The following is a 27,148-nucleotide window of genomic DNA, read 5'->3' as shown; positions in this document are numbered from 1 at the left end:
ACACCTTGAAACAATAGCCACAAAAGAAAGGACCAGAAGAAAGGCCTAAAACGTTGGGTGGTGTGGTGGACTGTAGCTGTTTGGGAAAGAGCAAACAGAAGGTAACCAACCAGTTTAGCTTGGTCATTAATAAAACAAGGCTTCATAATGAAGTTTGCCATGTGGCAATATTAATGCGCATCTCCAGGTCAATGTTATCGCAATGGCTAGGCAACTTCATGCCTGCAAGGAAAAGTACCACCAGGTAGACCCAGAACAGGCACCTGGGGGAAATCCAGGTGTCCAGTTTCCGGACCCCGTGCAGCACAGATGCCCACACTTTTTTTTCTGTCATGTGTCCTGTTCTCACCTTTCCCCCCTCTGAAGCCTGTTGTCAGCACGTGGGGTAACTGGCATCCTGTCTTCTGTTTGCAACTCTTTCTTTGTCCCGGCATCTCTGATTTGTGCAGGACTGTGTTCCCTTTTCAAGGACGCCCACCAGCAGCGAAGCAGGTGCAACAAATTGGGGGAAAAAAAAAGAAAAAAAAAAAAAAAAAAAAGAAACAGGACCTGCCACTCCAAGTCTAGGCTCTCTTACTTCTAAAAAGGACAGACCCAAAAAGCCAAACACTTTGGCCTCTCTTCAGGTCTCAGGTCCCGCCCTGCCCAAGAGCTATATAGTAAAACCTGGTTCTGTTTCACACCAGCTGTGGACAATCTTCCCCTGTTCTTAGGGCCGAAGGATTCTTTTTCTTTGTCCTCAGGCCCCGGAAAGCAGGTTCTCCTGGCGAGCCCCTCCCCATCGGCTCCCAGGGGACGAAACTCTTGTTTGATTTATCACTTCATCTCCGTGTCTCCTTAGAACCTAGTTAAGTCTAATCCCGCTTTCCAACTCTGAGAGCGAAGTCACCTGTCCCAGGCAAGCGGTAACACCGGGACTTTAACACAGAGCACACAAGAGACCGGGGTGTTTGAGTTCCCAATCAAGCCTCCACGACCCGACCCAAGTCCCCACATCTGTGGAAATAAAAAGTTCCCGGTGGGGGCGGGGGCAGTGCAGCCTTCTGCCTGGTCCACACCGGGACCCGAGGCGCCTCCGGGGGAGGCGAGGGAGGCTGCATCAGCCCGAGAGAGCAGAGCCAGGGAACTTCAGAGAGCGTTTCGCCCTCGCCGGGGAGAGGCAAACACCGACACGTCTGTCTCCTTCTCAACAAGTGCCTTCAAGCCCGCCGGGGGCAGACACCTCCGCGCCCGCGGCCGCCGAGGTCTCCGCTGTGCGCGGGGGGCCGCGGCCTGGCCTCAACCGAGGCGACTCTGCGTGGCCTCCCCACACCCCCTCGAGCGTCGCCCGCAGCCCCCGGCGGCCGGAGTAGGGGCGCGGGGCGGGGCGAGCGGAGGGGCGGACCCCGGGGCGCGGGGCGGACGCGAGGGTGCACGAGGGGCGCAAGGGCCGGCGCGGTCACCCGGCGCCGCGGGGAGCCGCCCACTTCTCCTGCGCAGGGGGGGCGGGGGTGGCCCAGACGGCCAGAGCGTGGATGCGGCGGTCGCCGAGCCGGGGCGGACGCGGAGCGGCCCGGGCAGGGGACGCGCGCCGGGAAGGCCGGCTCCGCAGCGGCTGCAGGATGGCTGAGGTAAGCGGTCGCGCGGGCGACGGGCGCGGGGCCGCCCTACGAGGGCCACCTGCTCGTCGTCGGCGCCGTGTGTGCGTCCCGGGAGGCCGAACTGCAGTTCCTCGCAGCCTGTGCCCGGTCGCAGCGAGGTGACCCGTGAGCGGCGCCCCGTTTCTCTTACACCCCAGAGCCCCTGTCCAACCGCTGTTGGCGCAGGGACGTCCATCTGTCTGGTATTTCAAGCCGTGACCTTCGGTCATCCCGGGAGGAGAGTCGCGGAGACGCCCGAGGGGCGTGGAGGGGGCGCCGGTCCCCTGAGGGACAAATCCTTGCTTTTTTAAAAGGGAAGAGACAAAAGACCAAAAGCGCCGCAAACCGTCAGCTTAGTTAGACGTGTCTGAAGAGGACGGATGCTCGCAGTTGAACCGCGCTGAAGGAGTGCGTTGGTTTGCCGGCGTTCCGCCTGGCTTGTCGAGCGTGGGACAGTGAGGGGTGTTCGTGCCCTCCGGTCGCTCAGGGACTTGGAGGAGCGCATCCGGATGCTGATGGGGAAGCCAGAGGGCCAAGGTCCAGTCTCTTTGGAGATGGTTTACCTGAGAGTGACAGGAAGGGATCCTGGCAATGCAGAGGTGAGGTGCTTAGTGGCCCAGTGACTGTCCACCCCGCAGCGGGGTTCCAGCCGGGCGTACCCCAGCATCCGCTTCGGGTGTCCGCTGTCCACGGGCGCTGCTTCCCCAGGGGAGCCCCTTAACCCTACTGGCCTCACGACTTCGGATAAACTCCTGGGGATTTGTCAGCCAGATGTGACAAGATTGGAGAGGCAAGTGAGAGAGATCTGATATCAATCAGTACATAGCTCGGAGCCAAACTTTCTCAAATGCGGTGTAGAAACATGTTCTTCTCGTTTAAGGCATCTCTTTGTGGCTGTGGGGCTGCCACCAGCCTGAGTTTGACAGTTAAATGGAATGCCAACTAGCAGCCTTAATTGTATGAGTGAAGTTGTATGCAGTGCGGGGGGGGGGGGGAAGATCAGACACTCTGGGGTTCGGTAATGTCCCCTAGTTTTATGGCTAGGCTCACCGCAGACCTCTGAAGATGAGGGCATTTAAATCGGGCCAGACGCCTGGTCACAGCCAGGCCTCTGCTGTTAACACTTAAGGGGCTTGAAAGAGGCCCCACTGGTGTCCTGGGAATCCCTGTCAGAGTGTGTGTGTGAGAGAGAGAGAGAGAGAGAGAGAGAGAGAGAGAGAGAGAGAGAGAGAGAGAGAGAGAGAGAGAGAGAGAACCTGTTACTGCATGGAAACACAGAACAGATATATCAACAATAAGAAGTAAATTTTTCTTATTAAAGCAACAAGATTTTGGTGTGACAGTATAGGTGAACTGAAAAACAGCATTTTGGCAAATCTTTTTTGGCAGTCTGTTTTTACTTGCTCGTTGTCTTCACTGTGCTGTTAGATTTCATGGGATCTTTTCGAATTTAACAGAGGTTTAGTTTACAAATTGATGTTTGTGCGTTAAAACTTTTGTTAAGTAGTGAAACATGTAACTTTCTCATTCGCCCCTCCCCAAATTTGTTGATGCATATTATTATACCTTTCTTAAAATTGTATGCATCAAAGTGTAATTTTGCACATTACTTCAAGTGTTACAATTTGTGCTGTATTTTATTTTTCTTTTAAAATAGATACAGACAGCTGCCCTTCTTTCTCTGGAGAATTTTAATAACTGTTCTTTTTAGCATACTTTCAGATAGTTAAAAAATATGACTCATTATCTTATTTATTGTTGCAAGTTCACAAACTTCAGTTTTACAGAAACTGTAACTGTCTCCACTCAGGTGTTGACTGTGTTCTGTTGTAGCTGAATCCTCAGACACTTTGATGGACTCTTTTAAGGTGTGAGCTCCTCAGAGTTTGAGAACTCAGATTGTGTTCAGACAGCTGCATAACTTAATTTGTACTCTCATGTCCACCCATGCAGACTGGTAAGGATTCCCTGGAGCTCTGTCTGTCACAGAGAAAATGGTTACTAGTTTGAATAACCTGCCCATGAATATTTCCTAGGATACACACACACACACACACACCAGTGATCCAGTGATCTGTGCACCTGGGTTGGAATTCACATAAGAAATCTTAGCTCACATAAATCCATTGCCTTAGAAATATATGGTTTATACAGAGGATGATTTGGTTTTTATGACCTTTCCCCTAGAAGAAGTTAGACCTGTATCCCAGGCCCATACTCATATTTTATACCTCAGATCATCAGCTTGGAAAAGTGACCCTGCCCTGTGGTGAGAAAAAGCCATCTAGTTTTCCTCACACAACAAATAATTGTCTCTTAAGCACACACTTGTCACTTCGGGATGCCAAGAAATGTGAGGGAACGTTTTAAAACTTTGTTAGTAAAATGAAACTGCAGTACCAAGGGGCCAGAAATGTCTTTGAGCTTCTGTATATGGCTTTGGAAGTTATTTTGACGGTGGCCATTAAGAGGAGTTGCCCTGAAGGCTTGCAAGGTAAATTACTTGCAGGAGGAGTGTGCTTCACCCCAGGGTGGATTTTCTCCTCTACAGATGTCACTTAGAGTGAGGTAGTTACTTTTGTCAGACACAGTCTGGTTAGAAAGAAACTAGAAATGCCATTCCCCCAGGTTCTCCAATCTGATGATCTGACGTGGCTCTGGCTTTGCTAAGATCAAGGTTTAGGAAGTCATAGGCTCTTTTTGTCCTTTCCCTTATTGTATGTCAGTAAAGATCATGACTGCTTGTCTACTGTTGGTGACTTTTTTGTGGGATGTTCAAGATAACTGGGGGTGGCACAGAAGCAGCGTCAGGAAGTGCTGGGACCCTCCTCCCTTGTTAGTTGGTTTCTAGCAGAAACCCTTCTTTCTTATCTCATCATCCTTTGAAGTCTTTTCTCCCTCCTTCTGGAGTTTCCAAGATTGCAGTGTGGCACTCCCGCTCTCTATATCCACCCGTATGCCTCTTTTAGCCAAGGAAGCTGAGTCCAAACACAAAGCAGCCCTGTTTCTCCAGAGTCCAGTTTGGGGCCTCCTCAGCCATACATAGTTACTTGGAAAAAAAGCTCTCTCGGTTCCTGTCCACACACGGGCCGTTTATTATAAATCAACCTAACCAATTGTAAAAGGGCTCTAGCTTAGAGGCGATCCCCATTTCTCTCCACTAATGTAAAGGAAGGGAGAGGTTGGGAAAATAAGATGTAAAAGCTGGGCTGGAGCAGACCTGTGTAGAGCAGAATGCTTACCTTAGGGGAACTCTAATTTACACTTTTAACTGTTCTTCCCATTCATTATATTGATGCGGCTGTCCCTTCCTGCGGATTGTGTGAGCATTTCATGTACTGGAATGTGGGAAACGGTTTTCTGCTCTTTCCCAGCTTCTAGAGACGGCATTGTCCCTCCGTAGCCTTCCACCTGTTTCTGGAATTATTATGACATTCAAGCTTTCTTACCTCCCAACTGTAACATTTCAGGATGCACTATGCTGGGTCTTAAGGTGGGGGTGGAATGGCAGAAATAACTGAATTTGAGTTTATCTTGACAAAAAAGTTGTTTTTTAGTTCCCTTTGAATCCTTAAAATGGTTTTATTTAAATAATGTTCATTCACACTTGGCTTTTACATCATCATCAGTAATAAATTTGTGTGAAGTATTTAAACTACCTTAACTAAAATTTTGAAGTGTTTTTTAATTCCCACTTTCCATGGCTAATTGTATGTTACATATCACTGATGTCTATTTAGCCTTGTTATCTAAGGTTTATGAAGACTTCTGAGTTTGTCTACATGTAGGTTATAAGGAAAAAATATGCCCATATCATTTATATTGCTGTGTGTTTTAAAGCTTTTTTTAAAAAAAGGAAATATTCAGCTTAATTTCTAAGATGTTTGTATATTTCCTACAATTTTTCACATTTTCAGTTTTAAAAACTAATAATATGAAAAAAAGGGTGTAGATGTTAAATTGTTTTGGCATAGGATTTAGGCTTTGATTTATAAACATCAAAAGAATAAGTATTTTCCCCATTATCCTCTTTGAACTAAGCACCAAGGGAACTTTAAGAGGTGTCCTGTGTACCTTTTGCTCAGAGGTGGACTTAGTCCAACATCCGTCCCCTGAAGGGCATCTAGCTCCCTAACTCTCTCTTGCAGGCCCATCTCTGTGCCCTGTTGCTTCTGTATTCTCTCTTCAGCCCTAGCTTGCAGTGAGATATCACAGTCTGTCAGTTCTCTTTCAGTGTCATTTTTACATTGCAAATACTAACTACATCCTGAGGCGCCCGGTATCCCCCATTTCGATCATGGCTTTCACTCCTGATAGTGGTAAGCAGTGCCTTCCATTGTTCAGAGCCCTAGAAGACCCAACAGAGAGACTCTTGACTGTCCATCAGGGCTTCCCATCCCTCAACCCCACCTACGTTGCTTTTCAAGATTGGCTCTCACTGGCCAAACAGAAACCTATGTTTTGTGGGCCATGTTACTGCACTCAGCACACCAACCCAGGATATTGCTTGTACACAGAGAACATGTCTGCTTTCTCCTGGAGGAAGAAGACTTCTCTGGCCTCTCTACACAGGCTACTCTCTGTTGGCTAGTGCAAATTGAAATTTTGAAGGAAATGGGAGCCTTCACATAGTTTACTTTTTCACTTTTTATTATAGAAAATTTTAAATAAAGAGAATTAAGCTGTACTGAAACTTGGTGAATGTGTGTTTGGGACGTCAAGAGTTAATCTTCTTCATCTGCATTTCCTATTTCTTATGACTAGAAATCTCAGATTACTTTAAAGGAGGTTCTAGCTGTCATACAATTTCATTAAAAATATTTTATATGTTGCTGTAAAATATAAAAACATTCCCTTTTAGAAACAAATCCAATATACCATAAAACACCTTAAAATAACTTGGGGGCGTGGCTCAGTGGTGGGGCACATGCTTAACATGTTCAGGGCCTTAGGTCCAAGCCTTGGCACCAGAAAGTAATGCTAGTTAATTATCATAACTCCTTAATGTCATTACATTTCCAGGCAGTGTTCAAATTCCCTAGATTGTTTTATAAACTTTATATTACCATTGGTTTGTTCAGATTAGAATACAAGTGTATATACTATCTGTATCTTCTAATTTCTAGGTTTATAGGCTTTGTTTTTTTCAGCCTTGCCATTATCTGTTGAAAAGGAGAATGCTAGTCTGAGTTCTAATAGTTCCTTTCTTGTGATGCCATCTCCATATATTTCTGCCTCCTGTATCTTCCAGATTCAGTGTTGGCGAAGAACCTTGCTCAGCCATAGGTTTGGATGTTTTGACAAAATACCACATGTGCAATGAGATGTATTCAGAGTCTGATGGGGCCGATTGCTGTCCTCCTTTTATTAAGAGCTGTGAAATGGGAGCGTCTTAGTTCTTCCCCGATTTGACTCAAGAGAACCTGTCTTGTCAATGGGTTGGCTTCCCTGGGCCTCAAGTCCTATAAGAAAGAACACCTGCTTCCCTCTTCCTCTAGTTTACTGGTTTTCAAAACAGTTTGTTGGTCTCCCAGAAGTCTCTAACTGCTGCCAGTGACTTTCGTATTTGTTTTGAGTACGTTTTGAAGCCTTGAGTTTTCACCTGTAAATGATACAAGCTGACTGATCAATCATAGTCACTGCTGGGCTTTTTTCTTTTTAATAATTAATTTTATTTTCTGTGCATTGGTATTTGACCTGTGCATGTGTCTGTGTGAGGGTGTCGGATGCCCTGGAACTGGAGGTAAAGACAGCTGTGAGCTGCCGTGTGGGTGCTCGGAGTTGAGCCTGCGTCTTCTGGAAGAGCAGCCAGAGCTCTGAACCACTGAGCCATCTCTGCAGTGCTAGCCCTGCCACTTCTTGCCTGGCTGAGGCTGTGCAAGGCGAAGGCATGGTGGATGCACTGTGGGATGAGCAGGTATCTGTTCTGTGTGCTTGTCACGTGGGCTCCTGCTTAGCACTGTCGGCCAGGGAGGCTGCCACACACACACACACACACACACACACACACACACACACACACACACACAAGAGGAGGACCTCAGTGGCTCTCTTCCTGCTCCAGGTTGTCCTGACTGCCCGTCTGACAAATGACAATAGTATTTTCAGAATCTTAGTTGCACTCCTGTGAGGTTTCATATATGATAAAATTGATGGAGAAAATAAAAAATAAAAGAAATCTGTGGAAAGGGAGTGGGGAGGTCAGAATCAAAGGGCAAACCTGGCTCTGGTAAGAAAAATGACGAGTACAGAACTACAGTGTCAGCGTGGCTCCAAGATGAGGACTCCCAGCTTTGAATGTTTGGTTTTCAGAGCCAGGAGAGCCAGACTGTAGCCCCATAGGGAGGAGAATGGGAAACAAAGCCACCCTCTCACAGGGCATCCTAGCGACTTTAAATTATGTTCTGATTAGCAGTTTTGGATGGACAGTGAAATTTCCAGGACTCACACAAAGCAACAGCAGTTATCTATATCCAGTGTTTAAAAATACAAGCTGGAAAAGCCTGAAGCCTTTCTGTCCCAAAACCTTGTGAATTGTAGGTGAGCTGTGGTTTGGCAGCCTGGGGTCCTTTGATTCCAAGTTGAGATCTTAATGATATTTTTACCACTGGGGATCTGGCAGAGTCTTAATATTCTATCATTAAGATAGGTCCTCAGACTCCAAACTTAGGCTCAGCCATCTCTCCTTGTGAACCATTTTCTAGGTGGCTTTTGTTTTGTTTTGATTTTGTGACCCTTTTAATAGACAGTGGGAGATCACTGTGTAAGTGCAAACTAGAAAGTGCATTTGACTACTAGTAAAAGGCACCAAGATAATAGTGACCATGTTTTTTTCTCAGCCATCCTTGCGGTGGGCCCTCCAGGTTGCCTAATGGTTACAGAATGCCCTCTGGTGTCTAGCCACCCTAGTTTTGTTCCAAGATGGAGGAAGGACAAAGGAATTGACATTCTACCCAGGAAGTTCTACTGTCCACCATGCACCAGTGCTTAGCTGCCTGCCCATCAGTGATTGAAAATTCCTTTTTTCTTACTTATCCTACTAGAGGTTGAACCTAAGGCCCACACATTAAGCAGTCACTCTACCACTGAGCCATATCCTCAGCCTTCTGTTTAGTTTCCAGCTTGAGACGGGGCTTCACTGAGTTGGCCAGACTGGCCTCTAATTCACTTTGAATTACTAGCAAGCCTTGAACCTGTAACCCCTCCTGCCTTAGTCTCACGTGTAACTGGGATTTATAGGCCTGCATCATGAGGCCCAGCTAAAATTCTTTTTACCAAGGCAGATCAGAAGAAAAGGATATCATGGGACAACAAGATGGCTCAGTGGGTAAAGCCGCCAAGCCCGATGGCCGGAATTGAACCCACATGGTGGAAGGAGAGAGCAAACTCCCACATACTCTCTGACCTCCACATTTACACTGTGGCAAGTGTGCCTGTGCATGATAAAGTAAATAAATAAATAAAAGTGTAAGGAAACTAGATGGACTTCTGTAATCAGTACGCAAGGTAAACTTTGCATTGGTCAGTCATTCACTTCTCCACTCAGGTAGCACAGTGGAGGATTTACCAAACATGGGACTCTGCTAGTCAATAGGTGTTCTAACTGTTGAATCACCTTTTTTTCTGAACTGGGGAGAGACTTTTGGGAACATTTCTATCTTCTGTCGACTTATGGTGGTTGTGTCTATGCAGAGTCAAACCACTAGAGCCAGAGGACCTGAGAACCTACTTGTGGACATGGCAGCAAGAAGCACGGTCAGACTGTGTATCTGTTTCTTCATTCCTCAGCTGTATATCCGCTAATATGGCTGACTGGCCTGAGGAGAGCAGGAATGCCTAGCAGCATAAGCTGAAGACTGAGCTAGAAGTATGACATAGGATAGGGAAAGTTGTAGATTTTATTACACTCAGTGAAAGCGCTCAATGATGTGAAAGGTGTTCACCTGTGTCGCTAGAGTTCTCTTTGTAACATCAGACCACGTTCACTTGTCTTGTTTCCAGAAGGCTCACTGTTAGAACAGAATCCGAGCTCTTGGCTTGTCCCACAAGGCCCTGTACAGAGTGGTCCCCGGTGCCTCTATGACTTATTTTCTACCCTTCACTTCACTCTGCTAGGCACACTGGCCTCCTTTCTCTCTCCTAAACTCACCGGTCTCTCTCATATCTTATGGCCTTTGCCCTTGCTGAGCTTTCTTTCTGAGGTACTCGCTCCATCCTCTCTATCCCCTTGGCACTTGGCTTGACGTCCTCCTCTGAGGCCTTAGATGACAGATGGCTCTACATACCGACTTGTTGATACTCTGCATGCCAGCAGGTTTTAGCACTGAGGTCTGCTCAGCTCTTTCCCAACACTCACTTTATTGTGAAATTCTTACTTGCCTTCTCATCATCTACCTCCTCTAGATTTAAGCCCCAGGAAGGTCCAGGCCTCTGCAGTCCTGTTCAGTACTGCAGCCTCAACAGTCCAGAGTGATGTCTCACTCACGTCCAAGAAATACTTACCAAGTGAAGTTTCTTTACCGTATGAAACTTTAACTTCTTGATCTTGTGCATAGTGTAATACCCAACCCCAAAAAGTATTGCAACTGAGTGCTACTGTGCTTAGCACAAAATACTGATACTTTTAAGGCAGAACGTACCCTGACTATTCAGATTTTAGACCACCTGGATAGCCTGTAAATTCTTCAGCCTCTTGGTATATAAAAGAGGAATGGTAGCACCAAACTCCCCTAGTGGTTATGAGGAGGAGATACAAGTTACACATGGGTGCTCTTTGATGCATTGTCTCACACATAATAAATGTTTAGTAACACTGACTAGCTGTGTGACCCTGAGTAAGTTATAAATCTTCCATTAATTTAAGTGTTATAAAATAATTCCGTCCTCACAGCGTGATAGTAAGGACTAAATGAAATTATGGCTGGTCTCATGGCCTGGCTGGCCTCACTCCTGAGCTTAGCACCGGCCCAGAGAACTTTCTGCAATGATGGCATCACCACTGTCCATTGTTGTAGCTACAAGCACAGCACCAAGTATGACCGGTGTGACCAAGGAACTGACTTTAAATCCCAGTAGTTAGATCTCACATGTCAAGTGCAGCTAGTGGTCTAGACATTGAAGACAAAAGCTGACAAAGCTGCACGGCTAGATAACGTGACCCTCCAAAAAGTCAGTGCAACAAACACGGAGATCTCATACTTACCACTTTAAAATTATGAAAATATATAATATTAAAATATATACATATTGTAGCGGTGACAGTAGTTTTGAATGGTTTTTATTATCGGGGTCAGTTCAAATCCCGAAACAGGCTTTCATTGTCCAGTGTTGGATATCTGCATCTACCCCACTGTGTGCTTGGGATGGGTACTCAGCCCCTCTAGCAAAAGCCTGTGGAAGCATCTCCCCAAGCTAAAGGTGGAACAGGGGTGTCTGGGAGATTAAACAGATCCATCAAGCTAGCTAAAGTCTAGGCCTAGGCAGTAAATGACCAAATGTGTCACATACAAGCTGTGAATGAATGATCACGTGATGGTTGTAAGTCAGCAAGGCAGAACTTTAGATGTGGATTTGTATCTCATCAAAGTGGCTAGTAACAGCTCTGGAGATCATCTGATTAGGACAAGAGGCTAAGACTGGATAATCATGTCTTGTTGAGTTTGGATTGCTGGAATCGTCTGCTTTCCTTCTGAGGAATGGAGAGAGAATTAGGCACCCAAATGAAAACATGTAAATTTCAAGTTTTCCATTTGATTTACATGAGGACTTTCATCTTGTAATTAGATGATTTTTTTTAAAATTTCATTTGAGAAGATTTAATTTATCTTCAGCTAAGGATGCTATAACTTGACTTTGTGGAATTCAGAGCTATGTGGAAAAATCTAATGGTCTCTACATCAGAATTTTTCGTTATTCTAATTAGGTTCTCCTAGTTCACAAATAATTCCTCTGACATTTATTTCTATAGATGCTTAACAAGCTTTATTAAGCCTTATTCAAATAGCTTCATGTGCAACCACGTGACTGTTTTTCATAAATGAACACTTATAAATGAGACTTGTGGATACTGTGGTTATGTTCTGTTCCTTAGGTAGAAGCTGCTATATGGGAATGACCAAATTGAGTCAGTGGTCTCAACAACAGATGACATAGGTCATAGGGCATTTGGAAATGTATAAAGGAGTTTCCTTGACATATGGTGAGGCAGAGGCCAGGGCCACTGTCACTGACTAACACACAGGGAAGCACAGAGATCTCTGCACCTGAAATGTCAGTTGTCTGAGTTGGGACATAGAAGTGGAATGGCGAGAGATGGAGAATATAGGTGTCAGTCCTTGGTTAGGGAATATGCCTGGGATTGTCCCTCGGGGTTTCATTCTGCTGAATGGGAAACAGAGTCACAGTATTTCTAGGAACTTTGCGTGAGCCTCGGTCTTTTGAGCAAAATCTTTTGAGCAACATTTCCTTCTCTTAAAACAGGCTTAATTTTCAAAATAAATGAAATGTAAGTTTATTTGTATATTTCCATAACTATATTTGTTTTTGTTTTTGTTTTTTGAGACAGGGTCTCCTTATATAACCTTGGCTAGTCTGAACTCACTAATATATACCAGCCTATCCTTGAACTCATAGACCTGCCTACCTTTGCCTACTGAGTCCTGGGATTAAAGGCATGTGTTACTATGCCTAGCCATCCATACCTTTTTCTAAAAGATTAAATGATATCTCAAAAAACAGAGGTGAAAGAAATGTTCTTCCTTTTAAAATATTTTCTTCTTAAGCAGTATTTGTTAAGTCTGGATTGTGAATTACTTCAGCTTTATATAATGTTATATAGTGTTCTGTTAGCATTTAGCAATCAACAAATGATTACTTTGTTTGTACGGCCACCATTATCATCTAATTTTAGGACACTTCACCACCTTAAAACCTACTCAAAATCTGAAACCTCTGTGTTTCAAAAGATACCACTAAGAAAGAGAAACAGGTGGGAGAACACATTTGAAATAATGTATCTGGTAACAGACTTGAACTTGGAAAATAAACTAATGCATACAGCATAGTACCAACAAACATAACCTTATATTAAAAACTACTCAAATGATCTAACAGATATGTCTCCAAAGAATAGACACAAATAGCCGGTAAACACAGAAAAGATGCTAACCCATCGGTCATCAGGGAAGTGTGAACCAAACCACAATGAGATTTCACTTACATCCACAAGAATCACAAGGACAGCTATTAAAAACAAAAAACAAAGCACAAGCAAACGTGTGAGGCGACAGGAGCCTGCAGTCCCAGCTTTTAGCAGATGGAGGCAGGAGAGTCAGGAGTTCAAGGTCATCCTGGGCTATGTTTGAGACCTGTCTGGGCTTCGAAAAATCCTGTCTTGAAATACTAGCGGGTGTTGATGAATCCCTCATGTGTTACTATGGGAATCTAGAACAACCCAACTGCTTCCCAAAACATCCTGACAGTAGTTTCTCCACAAGTTAAACAGAGTTACTACAGGCGTGTCTTAATGAGACTGTGCTTAATCTACAAAGCACAGCAAATCATACATTTGTTGTAGTTTTCTGTGTACGTGAAAGTTAAGTTATGCTATAGTCTTTTCAGTGTGAAATACCAGTTATGTGTGTACACCTTAATTGAATCACAGTGTATTGCTTTTAAAACTATGGATAACACTGAGATGTTGGAAAAGCAGTGCTAACAAACATAGTTTTGTCACTAATTTTTAGTTGGTTAAAAAGTGCAGTATTTGCAAGCTCAGTAAATGAACATAGCGCAAAGCAAAAATATTCCTTTATGTAACCCGAAGAGTACACTTCCGCTTTCATCCAGTCTCTTCTCCCGCTGCTCCGTTCCCCACAGTCACCCCTGCTCCATTTGTTCCGTAGTCACCCCTCTGCTCTCTGCCTCTATGAATTGACCTCCTGACATTTCATGTAAATAGAAGCATAGGACCGTGTGACGTTTATGCCTGACTTCTTCACTCCATTGGTGGGTAGACTGCATCTTGCCTATTCATCTGTTGGTGGGTACTGGGATTGTTTCCACCTTCACTGCTGTGCATAGTGCTACAAACACTCGTGTGGATGATTTGGGGATGGACACACGTTTTTTGTTCTCTTGGCTGTATATGGAGGAGCAGAATTTCTGGGTCATACAGTAACTCTATGCTTGACATTTAAAGAAGCTACCAAACTGTCCCAGAGTGTCTGTACATTTCACGGGACTACAAGCAGATGATTTTTTTTTTTTTTTGAAGGAGACAGGTTGTACTAAACCATGGAGTGAATTTCCCAAATCCTTGACCAGATTCTCCTTCCTTGTCCTTCACACTGTGCCTCACAGTTCCTTCACTGGCAGACTAGAGGTTTAAGCCCAAAGTCAGAGGCCTATTGTCTCTTCCCCAAACACACATTCTCCCAGTTTCAAAGCTCTCAAACCATACAAATTTCACCGAGAAGCATACTTTATAGCTTTAAACATATAAAAAAAAATACAAGTAACTGAGTTGGAGCCTCACTGACTGAGCTCCTTTAAGGGGTCTTGTTGGTTTGCTATAGTAATAGATTATATCCTTTAGGCCTCTAGCTTGTGAGAAACTCTTGACAAGATGGGTTAGTAAAGTACTTGGCATGCAAGCAGGAGGACCTGAATTTAGAACCTCAGGACCCATGTAAAATCCTAGCGCAGACTTGTAACCCCAGGAGTGGGACAGGGGCTGCTGGGGATGGAACAGAAGACTCTGTAGGAGCTCACTGGTCAGCCCGTCTGTATGAATTGGTGAGCTTTGGGTTTGCTGTGAGACCCTGACTCATGACAAGGTGGAGGCTAACTGAGAAAGACGCCTGGGCCATCCGTACACACACACACACACAAACACACACACACAAGCACATACACACACACACACACATATTCAGACCCATACATGAATGCACACATAAATGTACAATACCATGCACACACACTCACACAGAAAACATTAGACATGTGTCTCCTCAATCGTAACACTGGGACTTTGTTGAACACATGCATCTCTGTTTTCTATTTCCACTGTACTTTTTTGAACATTGCAGAAAACATACATGTACATGCATGCACATATATAAAACCTGAGGCATCAGTGCAGGATTTGCCTGACCTATATCTGTCTCTAACAGTCATGTAATATGATCAGCCATTCTGCGTCCTCAAATCTATTTAAGCCTTTCAGCTTCTATCGTATCGTAAGCATCTGAGGGGAACAGATCTGTACATGGACCACTGTTGCTTCAGATTTTTCTTTTTGCTGGTTCCAAACTAATCTTTATTCTTTCAGAGTTGCTGCTCTGATCAGCTCAGAAATTTGGTAAAAATATTATTTTTATTTTTTTTTCATAAGAGCAAGGTTTCAAACCATAATATTTTCTAAGAAATCCTTATAGAGTCTTGCTAATTATCATATGCAAAGTATCTGTGTTGAAGTTCATGGTCTCTCAAGTGCTGGATTCCCTGCTTCTCTTTCCTAATGCATACTGCGCACCTTTGGCCTGGCACAAGGCACCCACTGCTGAGCGAATGCTTATGAGTGTGGGAAGTCCCTTTGTTTAATAAACGCAGCATACCCTGCACGTAGCTCTGACGTCATACCCATGCATGTGTTCTCTCTTGCAGGCTATCGGCTGTACTCTGAACTGCAGTTGCCAATGTTTCAAACCTGGGAAGATAAACCACCGTCAGTGTGAACAGTGCAGGCACGGATGGGTGGCTCATGGTAATTTTATTTCTTCCCTCTCACCCTTCAGTGGCCTTTCTTAATAACTTAAATTTATAGAGGAACTGATTTCATATCAAACACTGACAGCTGACTCCTAAACTAAGTAGTCATTTCTAGTATGTCCCAGGTAACAGGCTATATAAGGTATATCTTCACATTTTAACTTACATATTATTAACTCCATTCTAAATATGTCAAAACAGATCCTTCAGGTGCTGTTGTATGACAGTGATAGACATGTTCCACAGTCACAATTAGCCTCTGGTATTTTTTTGGCTGAAATGTGTCCTGATACAAGCATGCCCCTTATTCATGATTTAGCTGAAATTTATAACTGGACATCCTGCTTTTGCATTCGCCAACTCTGACAGTCATGAGCCACTTGGAACTGGTGAGTGCTGGAATGTGGCACAGGCTGCTGGAGGGCGGTGTTACCACCTTTCTTTAACTTTGATTGATTTCATGTAAATAGCCCCCAGAGGCTGGTAACTCTTGTGTTGAACAGACTGGATTTAGTTGGCTTAATTTCTAAAGCCCCAGTCCCACACCGCAGATTAGGCCCCGGGCCTAGATCTTTGAAGTTCCTAAGGCTATCTTCACCTCCAGACTCTTGACTCTCAACTGTCTGGTCTCTGATTCTGTCCTTGCTGCTTCTGTGTTCCCTTCTTTCTCCCTTCCCCGGTGTGTGAACATTTTCCTTCTCAGGCATGTCACAAGAATGGGAGAAAAATCTTAAATCTGCCCCTTTTATTTTAGAAGTCTCTGTGAAGAATGTGAAGCCCTATGGCTCTTACAGATATTAGTCCTTTATGGATTTTTGGGTCTCCCCCCCCCCTGCACCCCCTGTTGATACAGAAAACTAAGAACAGCCCAAGCTACCCCTATGGTTCTTTCTTATTCTTAAATTCTTTCTATGCATTGCTTCTCCTAAAATTAGAGCTTTCCCAAACGTCTCGCACTTGATTTTCAGCTCTGAGTAAGCTGAGGATCCCCCCTGTGTATCCAACAAGCCAAGTGGAAATTGTCCAGTCCAATGTGGTGTTCGATATTAGCAGCCTCATGCTCTATGGAACCCAGGCTATCCCTGTTCGCCTGAAAATCCTATTGGACCGGCTCTTCAGTGTGCTGAAGCAAGATGAGGTTCTACAGATCCTCCATGCCCTGGACTGGACGCTTCAGGATTACATCCGTGGATATGTGTTACAGGTACAGTGACCTGGCTCTGCTCTTCTCCTTGAGTGCCCATGCAACTGATGTAACCCAGTGCCCTCCCAGTCACTGTGCCAAGGCCCTGACTCATGTTCTGGGAGGAATTGTGTTCTTTCCTAAGGTCTCTGTGAAGCTTTAGGCTATGAGGGCACTATGTGAACTCTTGAGCATATTTCACTAATCTGACTTCCACAGAAAACCACTTGCTTTATTTGGGGTGCTGCCTCCATTATATGTATCACACCCAACTGCCCACTGACCTGAGGTGTTCTGTGTGTCAGAACAGGGGGACGAGAAAAGGCTCTTACGTGCCTGAACTACACAGCAAACAGCACTCAGGCCGATGTTCCTTTGTTGTTCTGGAAAGTCTTGGCTCCACGTGTGATGTTGTTGTGTTCATATGCTAACCCTTCCTCTCTGTCTCCATCCCGTCCTCTCCTTCCTGCTATCGACTCTTCTTCACCCACTTTCTCCTCTTTTCACCACCAACACCAAATTCTCTCTCAACTTCCTCACATGTTCTCCTCTTTGCTTCAGCGCTTCAGTCTTCTTTCCCTTATCTATTTCCAGAGTAGTTGAACTTCTTTTTCTGTGTTACATCATGGGTGCAATGTTTCTTAGTCAGACCATCAGACTTTTCTGAGAAAACAGCACATTTTCTGCAGCATCAGAGGATTGTTTCTTGCCACTACACTGGAAATATCAGCAAGCTTCAGTTAAAATTTTTTTCAGTGAAATGAAAGATGCATGCATTTTCAAGTCTAATATTAACTTTAGTTTTAGGTCAATTATATATTGGCAATAACTATTTATTAGTGGACATATTCTTCCAGTACTTTTATGATAAAATAAATATAGTATCCCTGTTTGTCTGTCTGTCTTTCTTCCTTTGTTTCTCTCTCTCTTTCTTTCTTTCTTTCTTTCTTTCTTTCTTTCTTTCTTTCTTTCTCTCTCTCTTTCTTTCTTTCTTTCTTTCTTTCAGATAGGGTCTCACTATGTAGCCCTAGCTTGCCTATAATTTCTGTATTTGTATATATACCGGGCTGGCCTTGAACTCACAGAGATCCACCTGCCTCTGCCTCCTGAGTGCTAGAATTAAAAACATACAGCACTAAACCCATTTACCTTTGTTTTCTAATTGAAAATCCAGAAGGCTGTGAGTGCTCTTGCTGAAAGTTATTCCACCAGTATGGAGCAGACCCAGAAATGAGCATACTTCTTCCTAATTCTAAAGCCTGTAATCTTGCCCTGGAATCCTGTGAGCACACCTCTGGTGTGGGGCCCTCGGCTGAGTAGAAATGGCCATACGTAGAGTAGCATTATGGTCTTGCATTATGATATAGATCAATATTTAATGATCCTAATAATCTTGCTTTCTAGTGTTAGGATTAAAAATGTGGAATCAATTACCTTGAACCTCTGGTGCTTGAAATATTTATGATGTTACAGTCTTCCTCATCTTCAAAACTCTCACATGCACTGTGAAAAATCTCAGTAGGCCATTGAATACATGTTCTGTGATAAAATATTTATTGCAGTTTTGGGAAAAGTTAGGCCTTGCTAGAGTTTGACAGATCTGCAGCACTCCAGCGTAGCCATAGCTCTGCTTCATGAACACGTGTAGCAGATCAATATGTGCTCACTTGCTTGTTGAAGGTAGGTGCTTAGGAGATGATTAAGTCTGCAGCAAATGAATACTTGAGCTATATCCAGACTTCACTGCCCCACTTGTACTCTTTAGATGAAGATATTACTGTCTTTCAAACGATACATACTCCTATTTTAGTGAAGAAAATCATTGTGCCTCATATGTGACAGAAATTATATATGACAACCAACTAGTTTGAAATAAGATGAGAAATAATTACCAAATTTCCCTGACTTGGGTTTGAGTAATACACATTTACTTAGCTCTTCTAGGCCAGTGGTGTGGCCGCTCTTTACATTTGTGTAGTTTATGATCTACACGGGGTATCTGGCCTGGGGGAGTGGGGTGGGCAGCGATTAGGCTCAGCCCTGTGTTGATCCGCAGTCGTGTTTTCCTAGTGTGCACACAATACCCTCTTACAGTCTGGAGGGGGGCGCCATGACACACGCCTGCATGGGGAGAGAGCAGGCAGCCGTGGACTGGCATTCTCTTACCTTCTGCTTGGTGTTTAGGATGCCTCTGGGAAGGTGCTGGATCACTGGAGCATCATGACCAGTGAGGAGGAAGTGGCTACCTTGCAGCAGTTCCTTCGCTTTGGAGAGACCAAGTCCATAGTTGAACTCATGGCAATCCAAGAGAAAGAAGAGCAGTCTGTCATCGTACCGCCCACCACGGCCAATGTAGACATCAGGGCTTTCATCGAGAGCTGCGGCCACAGGAGTGCCAGCCTCCCTACTCCTGTGGACAAAGGAAGCCCTGGCGGCATGCACCCCTTTGAGAACCTTATAAGCAACATGACGTTCATGTTGCCTTTCCAGTTCTTCAACCCTCTGCCTCCTGCTCTGATAGGGTCGCTGCCTGAACAGTACATGCTGGAGCAGGGGCAGGACCAAAGCCAGGAACCCAAACAGGAGCTCCATGGGCCCTTCTCGGACAGCAGCTTCTTAACTTCCACCCCATTTCAGGTTGAAAAAGAACAGTGCCTCAACTGTCCAGAAACTGTCCCCCAAAAGGAAGACAGTGCTCACTTAAGCGACTCCAGCTCATATAGCATTGCCAGTAAGCTTGAAAGGACACAGCTGTCCCCTGAGGCCAAGGTGAAGCCTGAGAGGAACAGCCTCAGTGCTAAGAAGGGCCGGGTGTTCTGCACGGCGTGCGAGAAGACATTCTATGACAAAGGCACTCTGAAGATCCACTACAACGCCGTCCACCTAAAGATCAAGCACAAGTGCACGATCGAAGGGTGTAACATGGTGTTCAGCTCCCTGAGGAGCCGGAACCGACACAGCGCCAACCCCAACCCTCGCCTGCACATGCCAATGAACAGAAACAACAGGGACAAAGATCTCAGGAATAGCCTGAACCTGGCAAGCTCTGAGACCTACAAGCGCCCAGGTTTCACAGTGGTGTCTCCAGACTGTGGGCCCCTCCCTGGCTACACTGGTTCCGTGGAGGACTCCAAAGGCCAACCTGCTTTCTCAAGCATTGGGCAAAATGGTGTGCTTTTCCCTAATCTAAAGACTGTCCAGCCAGTCCTTCCTTTCTACCGCAGTCCAGCCACTCCCGCGGAGCTGGCCAACACACCCGGCATGCTGCCTTCCCTCCCTCTGTTGTCCTCTTCGATCCCAGAACAGCTGGTTTCCACAGACATGCCATTCGATGCTCTTCCCAAGAAGAAATCCCGCAAGTCCAGTATGCCTATCAAAATAGAGAAAGAAGCTGTGGAAATAGCTGAGGAGAAGAGACACAGTCTCAGCTCAGACGATGAGGTGCCTCTGCAGGTAGTCAGTGAAGACGAGCCAGAGGACAGCAGTCCTAGGTCAGACAGAGTACCTGAGGAGCAGCATACACAGCTAAGCTTAGAGGAGCCTCTTCCACAAGGAGAAAGAGCCTGCCATCTTGAATCTGTGATTGAGTCACATGGAGCTCTCAGCAGAACCCTTGAGCAGACCACGCTCACTGAGAGGGAGGCTGAACAGAAGGTAGCACTGAGTTCAGTGATGCCAAGAGAGGTGGAGGATGGTGGCCACGAGCGCCATTTCACAGCTGGCCTGGTACCCCAAATCCCTTTTCCTGACTACATGGAGTTGCAGCAGCGCCTGCTTGCTGGGGGACTCTTCGGTGCTTTGTCCAACAGGGGGATGGCTTTTCCTTTTCTGGAAGAGTCTAAAGAGCTGGAGCACCTGGGTGAGCATGCACTAGTGAGGCAGAAGGAAGAAGCTTGCTTCCAGTGTGACATCTGCAAGAAGACCTTTAAAAACGCTTGCAGCATGAAGACGCATGAGAAGAACACACACGCCCGAGAGACACACGCGTGCACAGTGGAGGGCTGCGGGGCTGCTTTCCCTTCCCGTAGGAGCAGAGACAGGTAAGGTGGCTGTCAGCAGGCCTCTCCCCAGACAGCAGCTCTAGGTTGGTTGGTTGCTTGGTTGCTTGGTTTTCTTTTTCTCAAGACAGTTTCTCTGTATAGCTCCAGCTGGCCTGAAGCACAGCTCTGTAGATGTGGCTGGCCTCAAACTCACAGAGATCAGTCTGACTCTACCTTCCAAGTGCTGCGATTAAAGGCATCACCACCACTGCCCCAAACCAGCAGTTTTTAAACCTCAGCACGTATTGGCCCGAAAGGTCAGGAAAGCAGGCTTCTGGACGCTAACCCTAAAATATACTGTTGTAGGTCAGGGGTGAAACACGAGAGTTTGCATTTCTAGCAAGTTTCCAGATGATTTGGTAGTTATTCTGAGGAAACTCATGAATTTTCAGTTCCAAAAATCTAAAAGTATTTAACCACAAAACATGACCTGGAAAGGCATGATGCTTTTTGTGGTAGATTTCCACTATTACCTTCTAAAGGGCTTATGTAGCTTTGGTATGATTGAATTACTAATGAATGTATTGATATTAATTTATTAATAGATACTCTGATATATTTCAGCACACATATCATTCATTCTACCTTTCTAGTCTGAGAGATCCCAAATTGAGAAACACATCTGCCCCCAGGTGTGTGTGCTAATGGTATGCTGGTTCTCAGGTTAGCGATGGTCAGAAGGGCAAGTGTGGGGAGGAGGGAGGAAGGGAGGGAGGGAGGGCTTTTTAAAGTATCATGCCATTTCTCAAAACTAGCCTGATTTTCATTTCACCAAATGGAGACTCTACCACATGAAAACTTTTCTCTGGCTTATAGTCATCCAGCAACATTTGCAGGAAAAAAATAGCAGTTTGATTAGAGACTTTTTAAAATGTTAACCTATCAAAAAATATAGATGATTGGCAGCTCATTTCAGTGGCTATGATGTATGTTGGAAAGATGCTTTCTTTTCCTGAAGCACACGGACTAGTCTCAGAGCACACACGCACAGGGCTCATCGTCCTGGAGCACAGCACTGGGCTTTTCTTTGTGCACGTGGGCTACCAGTCATAATTTAGAGCGCCTCCTCCCAGCGTCTGGAAGGGAGAGCAGGTATCGCAAAGGTGATCTAAGAGGTGTAATGAAAGGGTCAGCTGTCTGACGGAACACATTGTGATAAATGGCTCAGAGAATGTGAAAAGTGCGTTTGTTCAAACAAGCTTGACTTGAAGCAGCTCAGCATCACCACTAACTTAGTCCAAATTGTAACACCTAATTTGTTAAGAGGGTGAAAATGTAAAGACTCCCACACACATTCCTTGCTAGGGCTCATAAGAACACTCTCATTGTCTTTACTGAAGACACAGGAGATATTAGTTAAAATTCCTGCTTCTGTTGCTAGGATGTTTAAAGCAAACCACTAGGATACCCTAATTAGTGAACCAGCCCTTCTCCTTCGCCCTCCAAGAAGAGGAGGGTTTGCTCATGAATAAGCTGTTGTTATAAGGAAGAGGTACTCATATCAGTGAGGTTATCTTTGCTGCTTGTGAGACTGTTGTAGTCCGCAGGGTCTACTAGATTATAACACAGACTAGATCAACAGCTCTTTTCATGATACTTCATTTTCATACAGTCAATGTTTCCTTATGTTCTGACCTATAAGTATAGAAGTCTCAACTATAACAGATTCTCATCTTATGTTCTAAATGTTTCAATACAACTTATTCCGAAAGTCAAGAAATCTGAACATTTATCTAAAAATCTATAGTTTCAAAAACACTATTTTAAGTAGGACTTTATGGGTAAGCCCAGGCCCAGGTCTGTCTCTTCAGCTAAGTCAAAGGTTGAGAGCTCCAGGAAGAAGAGGGAGGGAGAGAGAGAAAAACAGGCAGACAGACAAACAGAGACAGAGTTGACTAGTAACTTTTCTTTGTTAGGTACTCAGGAAAAATCCTTGCTCACACAAGTCTTCAGTTTAGTGGAAGAGACAGACAGCACAAGTTAACCGTAGGCGGCCATGAAGATTGCTGTCAGGTCGTGTAGGCTGTGGTGACACATATTAGGGTGCTTACCCAGGCTCCTCAGTATGCTAATCCAGGCCCCCTGGATGAAGGGGAATGTCCAAGCCAGCGAGTATTAAATGTCTTAGTCCCATAACATTTTCTAGTCCTTAGCTTTTCTCTAATTAAGTTGTAGCAATCATTGCTTACTATATTAGGAAGTAAAACTGGAAAAAAATGACATGTCTCTTTAAAACAAGAATATACATATTATATGTCAATATAACATTTTAATGGGAAAAGACTTTTATTTTTCTCAGACAGATATAGTGAGGTAAATAGTTTTATTTTACATATTTGCAGATCTCTAATATCTGTTTCAGTAGAAAACAGGTTGGTTCTCAGTCTTTTGCCAATAGCACATGCTATATACATCCTGGAAAACTCCCCTGAATTAATAATTAGTTGTCAACTCTTGTCCTGGGAGCTACTGTAAGGCTGTGGGGAGCTAGGCTTGTTTAGACCATGCTTTAAGGGTCACTGATCTCAACTAAATAGAGCTGAGAGAGAGAGAGAGAGAGAACCCTTAGTGGGAGGTGGAGGTTGAAGAGAGGATGAGGCAGGGGCCGCAGATTTACAAAGTCCTTGGAGAAGAAAACCTGGTACATGGTCCAGACAGTCATAGTATTTCCTGCTCATAGGGAATGGCTTTAGCACCTTAGGAATGGCTAACTCTCTAAGGCCTGAGAAGAAGGGAAGAGTTCGCTGTTAGTCTTCACTGGATACCCAGGAACTGGACAGGAGACCCAAGAAATTTACATTGTAGTAGAACCTTCACGTTCCAGGTTCTTGCAAATGTCTGACTTTTTTAAAACTCTTGAGTTTAGTGGAATTAATATGTCCATCTGCTGTCTGGTTTTCTGCCAGACAAGTACCAACCCTTCAGTGCGGAACATTAACATAATCACAGGGCAGAGCTATAGCTGAGAAGAGCTGCTTGCAAAGTGGGTGATCTTGAGGTATAATTCTCATTATATCCACAAAAATGTATAAAGGGCTAAAAAACTGCATAACAAAATATCTACATTTTATGAAATGTGATTAAGTCTCCTTCATACACATACCTTGAGAGATTTAGAAGGGAAATTTTAATTATTTATAGAGAAGGTGTTTTCTTGACTCTGGCATAGTTCTGATCTATATTAGGGGAGACACTTTCTTCTTTGGGATCATTCTCTTGTCACCTATAAGATTGTCTCCTTTTGATATTGGGATTTTCTTTTTTTTCTTGTCAGAAGTGATCAGGGGATCCCAAGAAAGAGCAACATTGATTTTACAAGTTACATCCATGATAACGTGAGGGTAAACAGCATGCGCCATAATGGATGCTCATCATCTGCCTGTTAGGAGTAAATCACTGGGTGCAAGATTGGCAGTGTGTTCACACTGCTGCATTTGCAAAACTCCTGTCTGGTTCCTTATGAGACATTGCAAACACGACCTACCCCAGCATACACACACACACACACACACACACACACACACACACACACACACACACACACACACACGATTTCCAGCTGATTAGGTTGTCAGCTGTAGCTACAGGATTTCTGGAGTGACACATGTACCCCTGCTCTAGACCAGTGCTATCCAATAGAAAGATGATGATGGGAAATCACATTAGGAATCTCTAATGTTTTACCTACCACACCAGAGGGGCAAAAAGGAATCGGGAAATGTAAGGTTTAATAACCTGTTTAATTCAATATAGTTTAAATACTATCATTTCTGTATATGACAGTGTCAAGTGTTCGATGGCCATATGACATGGTGTGTTTTAAAGATGGTAATCGTTCCTCATTTCCCCATTAGCCTAATTGAAGTCGTCTCGACATCCTCTATGGTTGAGATAAAGGCAGTTAGGTGTAATCTGGTGGTGAAAATTGAAGTTTCCAGACTGTTAGCTTTCCTGGGGGTGGGGTGGAATGCTGGCTTCTGATAACCACATGGTGGTCTAGTGTCCGCTGACCACAGAGCCTGGCTCACAGGATGCTTAACCCTGGCTGTGACTCCCGCCACACCACAGGATTTCCTAGTGTCTGTTGAGTCTCTCTACTCAGAATAATGGCTCTAACAACAACCAAAGCCACTCACCTCTGACTGTCTGTTCACTCTTGCAGACACAGCTCGAACCTAAGCCTCCACCAGAAAGTACTGAATGAAGAAGCATTGGAGACTAGTGAGGACCATTTTCGTGCAGCTTACCTTCTGCAAGATGTGGCCAAGGAGGCCTATCAGGATGTGGCTTTCACGCCACAAGCATCACAGACATCTGTCATCTTCAAGGGAACAAGTGGCATGGGCAGTCTGGTTTACCCAATATCTCAAGTTCACAGTGCCAGCCTGGAGAGCTACAACTCTGGCCCCCCTAGCGAGGGCACCATCCTGGATTTGAGCACTACCTCAAGTATGAAGTCAGAGAGCAGCAGTCATTCCTCCTGGGACTCTGATGGCGTGAGTGAGGAAGGCACTGCCCTTATGGAGGACAGTGATGGCAACTGTGAAGGACAGAGCCTTGTCTCTGGGGAAGATGAATACCCTCTCTGTGTCCTAATGGAGAAGGCAGACCAGAGCCTTGCTAGCCTGCCCTCTGGTTTGCCAATAACCTGTCATCTCTGCCAAAAGATATACAGTAACAAAGGGACCTTTAGAGCCCATTACAAAACCGTGCACCTCCGCCAGCTCCACAAGTGCAAAGTGCCAGGCTGCAACACGATGTTCTCATCTGTTCGCAGTAGAAACAGACACAGTCAGAATCCCAACCTGCACAAGAGCCTGGCTTCATCTCCAAGCCACCTCCAGTAACAAGCCAAAGACTCTTATAAGTGTTTGCCATATTTCAGGAATAAAATAATCCAAAGAATGAGGTAGCTGGACTGTTTAATACCATTTCCCAAAAGCCGAGCAAAAGTGCTTTGACTCTACAGCCTTCTACAGCAGGGTAAGCGCAAGACTCGGCTGTGAGAAGCTGACACTGGGGTAGCCCTTCCTATTATTTTTTTTTTCTTAGCCCACAAAGTTTTCCACCGACACAAGGAAAACACAGAAAGCCAGATTTCCCAGATTTGTTTACATGTTTCCTAGGAAACCTCCAGGTCTACAGATTAACTGGAGGGAGTAGGGGTCAGGAGCTAGGCACACATGAGGCCTGCAGTATGAAGGGTATCAGGAAAGAAGTGCGCTGGAGTACAGCACCATCACCGTGGGCATGACACCAGTCCCAAAGATGTCATTTTCAAGTCCTCCTCCCCATTTAAACCCAGACTTGAGTCTAGGGAATTGAAGTTCAGAGAGCATCCGTCCCTGCATTGGGAGTTGGTCATTGCTCCCTCCAGTCTCTCATGGAACGGCAGGGAGTTCTCCAAGGAAGCTGGGTGGCCTCCACATTTCTTGTCAAAGTCTTAATCTGTAACGTGCATTTTAAAAGCTAGAGGGAAAATATTTCATGCTCTTAAGAGTAGTGGTCTTCAGTTTAATTTAAAGTTCTTTTGGTAATATTTAACTTGAGTTTATATTATGTAACTATTTGGTGTGAGTGCAAACATGTCCCTGTCACCTCTGAATCTCTCTCTGTTCCGAGTTAGAACAAGAGACAACTTATGCTCCAGAGCACCAGCCTGTCTTCAGGTGGTGAACTGCAGTGTCTGTTGGCCCACTGGGGTGAGTGTAAGCGGGATTCTGACTAAATCATTTGTATATAGCCACCAAGCTATTTAGAAAACATGGTTCTTATAGCTGTTGAGTATTTTCAATATCACTGGATCCCTCAGTCTTCACCCATTGGTAAATATATAAGGTTTGTATGAACTTTGAAATTTATTTGGTAGAAAGTAAAGTAGAGACGTTACTGCCTTGTTCTATGTCTTAATATTTAACTTATTCCAAGATCTATTCTACACTGTTACCCATGTTTGCCACTATAGAAAGGATTTGAAATCAGCCCTGTGAAGTGAGAATGTCTCTTGGAATTAGGCATTTACAGTAGTCAAAGGGCTATGCAGCTTTAAAAGAAGTGGATTTTGTATTCAGAGTTCAAGTTAACTGTCTGTTTGACTCATGTTGACTCAATTAAAAAATCCTTAAAAGGAAATTGATGGTTATAAGAGATATTATCCCCCTGGCTTAAAGATAGAGGAAGCCAACAACCTGTAAGCAATTATTTCAACTTAAAAAAATTACTTAAATGTTGTCTCTGCTTAAGGAATGATGTATCCTTCAAGCTTTTTTGTTACTGAGATGTTTAACATTCTAGTTTCCCCAAAATGGAAAATTTTGTATGCAAATGTTTTCTATGATTTAATAAAAATATATGGCATACCTTTTGTTTAAAGGGCAAATATTTATAACAATGGTTTCATTTATATATCTGTATTTTCATGAGTGGATTTTCTCATATGTACAAACACAGAGACACTGTGGACTTGAGATAGCTGAAAGTCTACAGATAACAAGACTTCCTATACCAATATAGATTGCAATAAAAAGGTCAAA

At 44.4% G+C, this 27,148-nt stretch overlaps 1 protein-coding gene across 3 annotated transcripts; it reads left to right on the top strand.

The window, feature by feature from the left end:
* The first annotated feature begins 1,505 nt into the window (after positions 1-1,505).
* Positions 1,506-27,148, top strand: Bnc1 (basonuclin 1). Of its 3 annotated transcripts, none has more exons than NM_007562.2 (5): positions 1,506-1,610; positions 15,288-15,387; positions 16,361-16,596; positions 18,760-20,615; positions 24,778-27,143. In NM_007562.2, exons 1-5 carry the CDS (start codon positions 1,515-1,517, stop codon positions 25,460-25,462), a joined length of 2,973 nt encoding a protein of 990 aa, NP_031588.2. In that variant the 5' UTR covers positions 1,506-1,514; the 3' UTR covers positions 25,463-27,143. The 3 variants fall into 3 exon arrangements, with proteins under 3 accessions (NP_031588.2, XP_011249083.1, XP_011249084.1); XM_011250781.3 differs by having other exon boundaries at positions 1,519-2,218; positions 24,778-27,148; XM_011250782.2 differs by lacking the exon at positions 1,506-1,610 and adding an exon at positions 2,243-2,544 and having other exon boundaries at positions 24,778-27,148.

The sequence above is a fragment of the Mus musculus genome, chromosome 7 (genome assembly GCF_000001635.26).
Source record: "Mus musculus strain C57BL/6J chromosome 7, GRCm38.p6 C57BL/6J".
Taxonomy (NCBI): Eukaryota; Metazoa; Chordata; class Mammalia; order Rodentia; family Muridae; genus Mus; species Mus musculus.
The sequence above is the reverse complement of the archived record's forward strand: the minus strand, read 5'-3'. Positions and strand labels throughout refer to the sequence as shown.

What these genes read in the sequence shown, in the direction of transcription:
- Bnc1 (NM_007562.2), top strand. Translation starts at nt 1,515, where the DNA reads ATGCGGCGGTCGCCGAGCCGGGGCGGACGCGGAGCGGCCCGGGCAGGG. An exon ending in GCACGGATGGGTGGCTCATG is followed by an intron (nt 15,388 to 16,360) that starts GTAATTTTATTT and finishes CTTGATTTTCAG; the next exon opens with CTCTGAGTAAGCTGAGGATC. An exon ending in TCCCGTAGGAGCAGAGACAG is followed by an intron (nt 20,616 to 24,777) that starts GTAAGGTGGCTG and finishes TCACTCTTGCAG; the next exon opens with ACACAGCTCGAACCTAAGCC.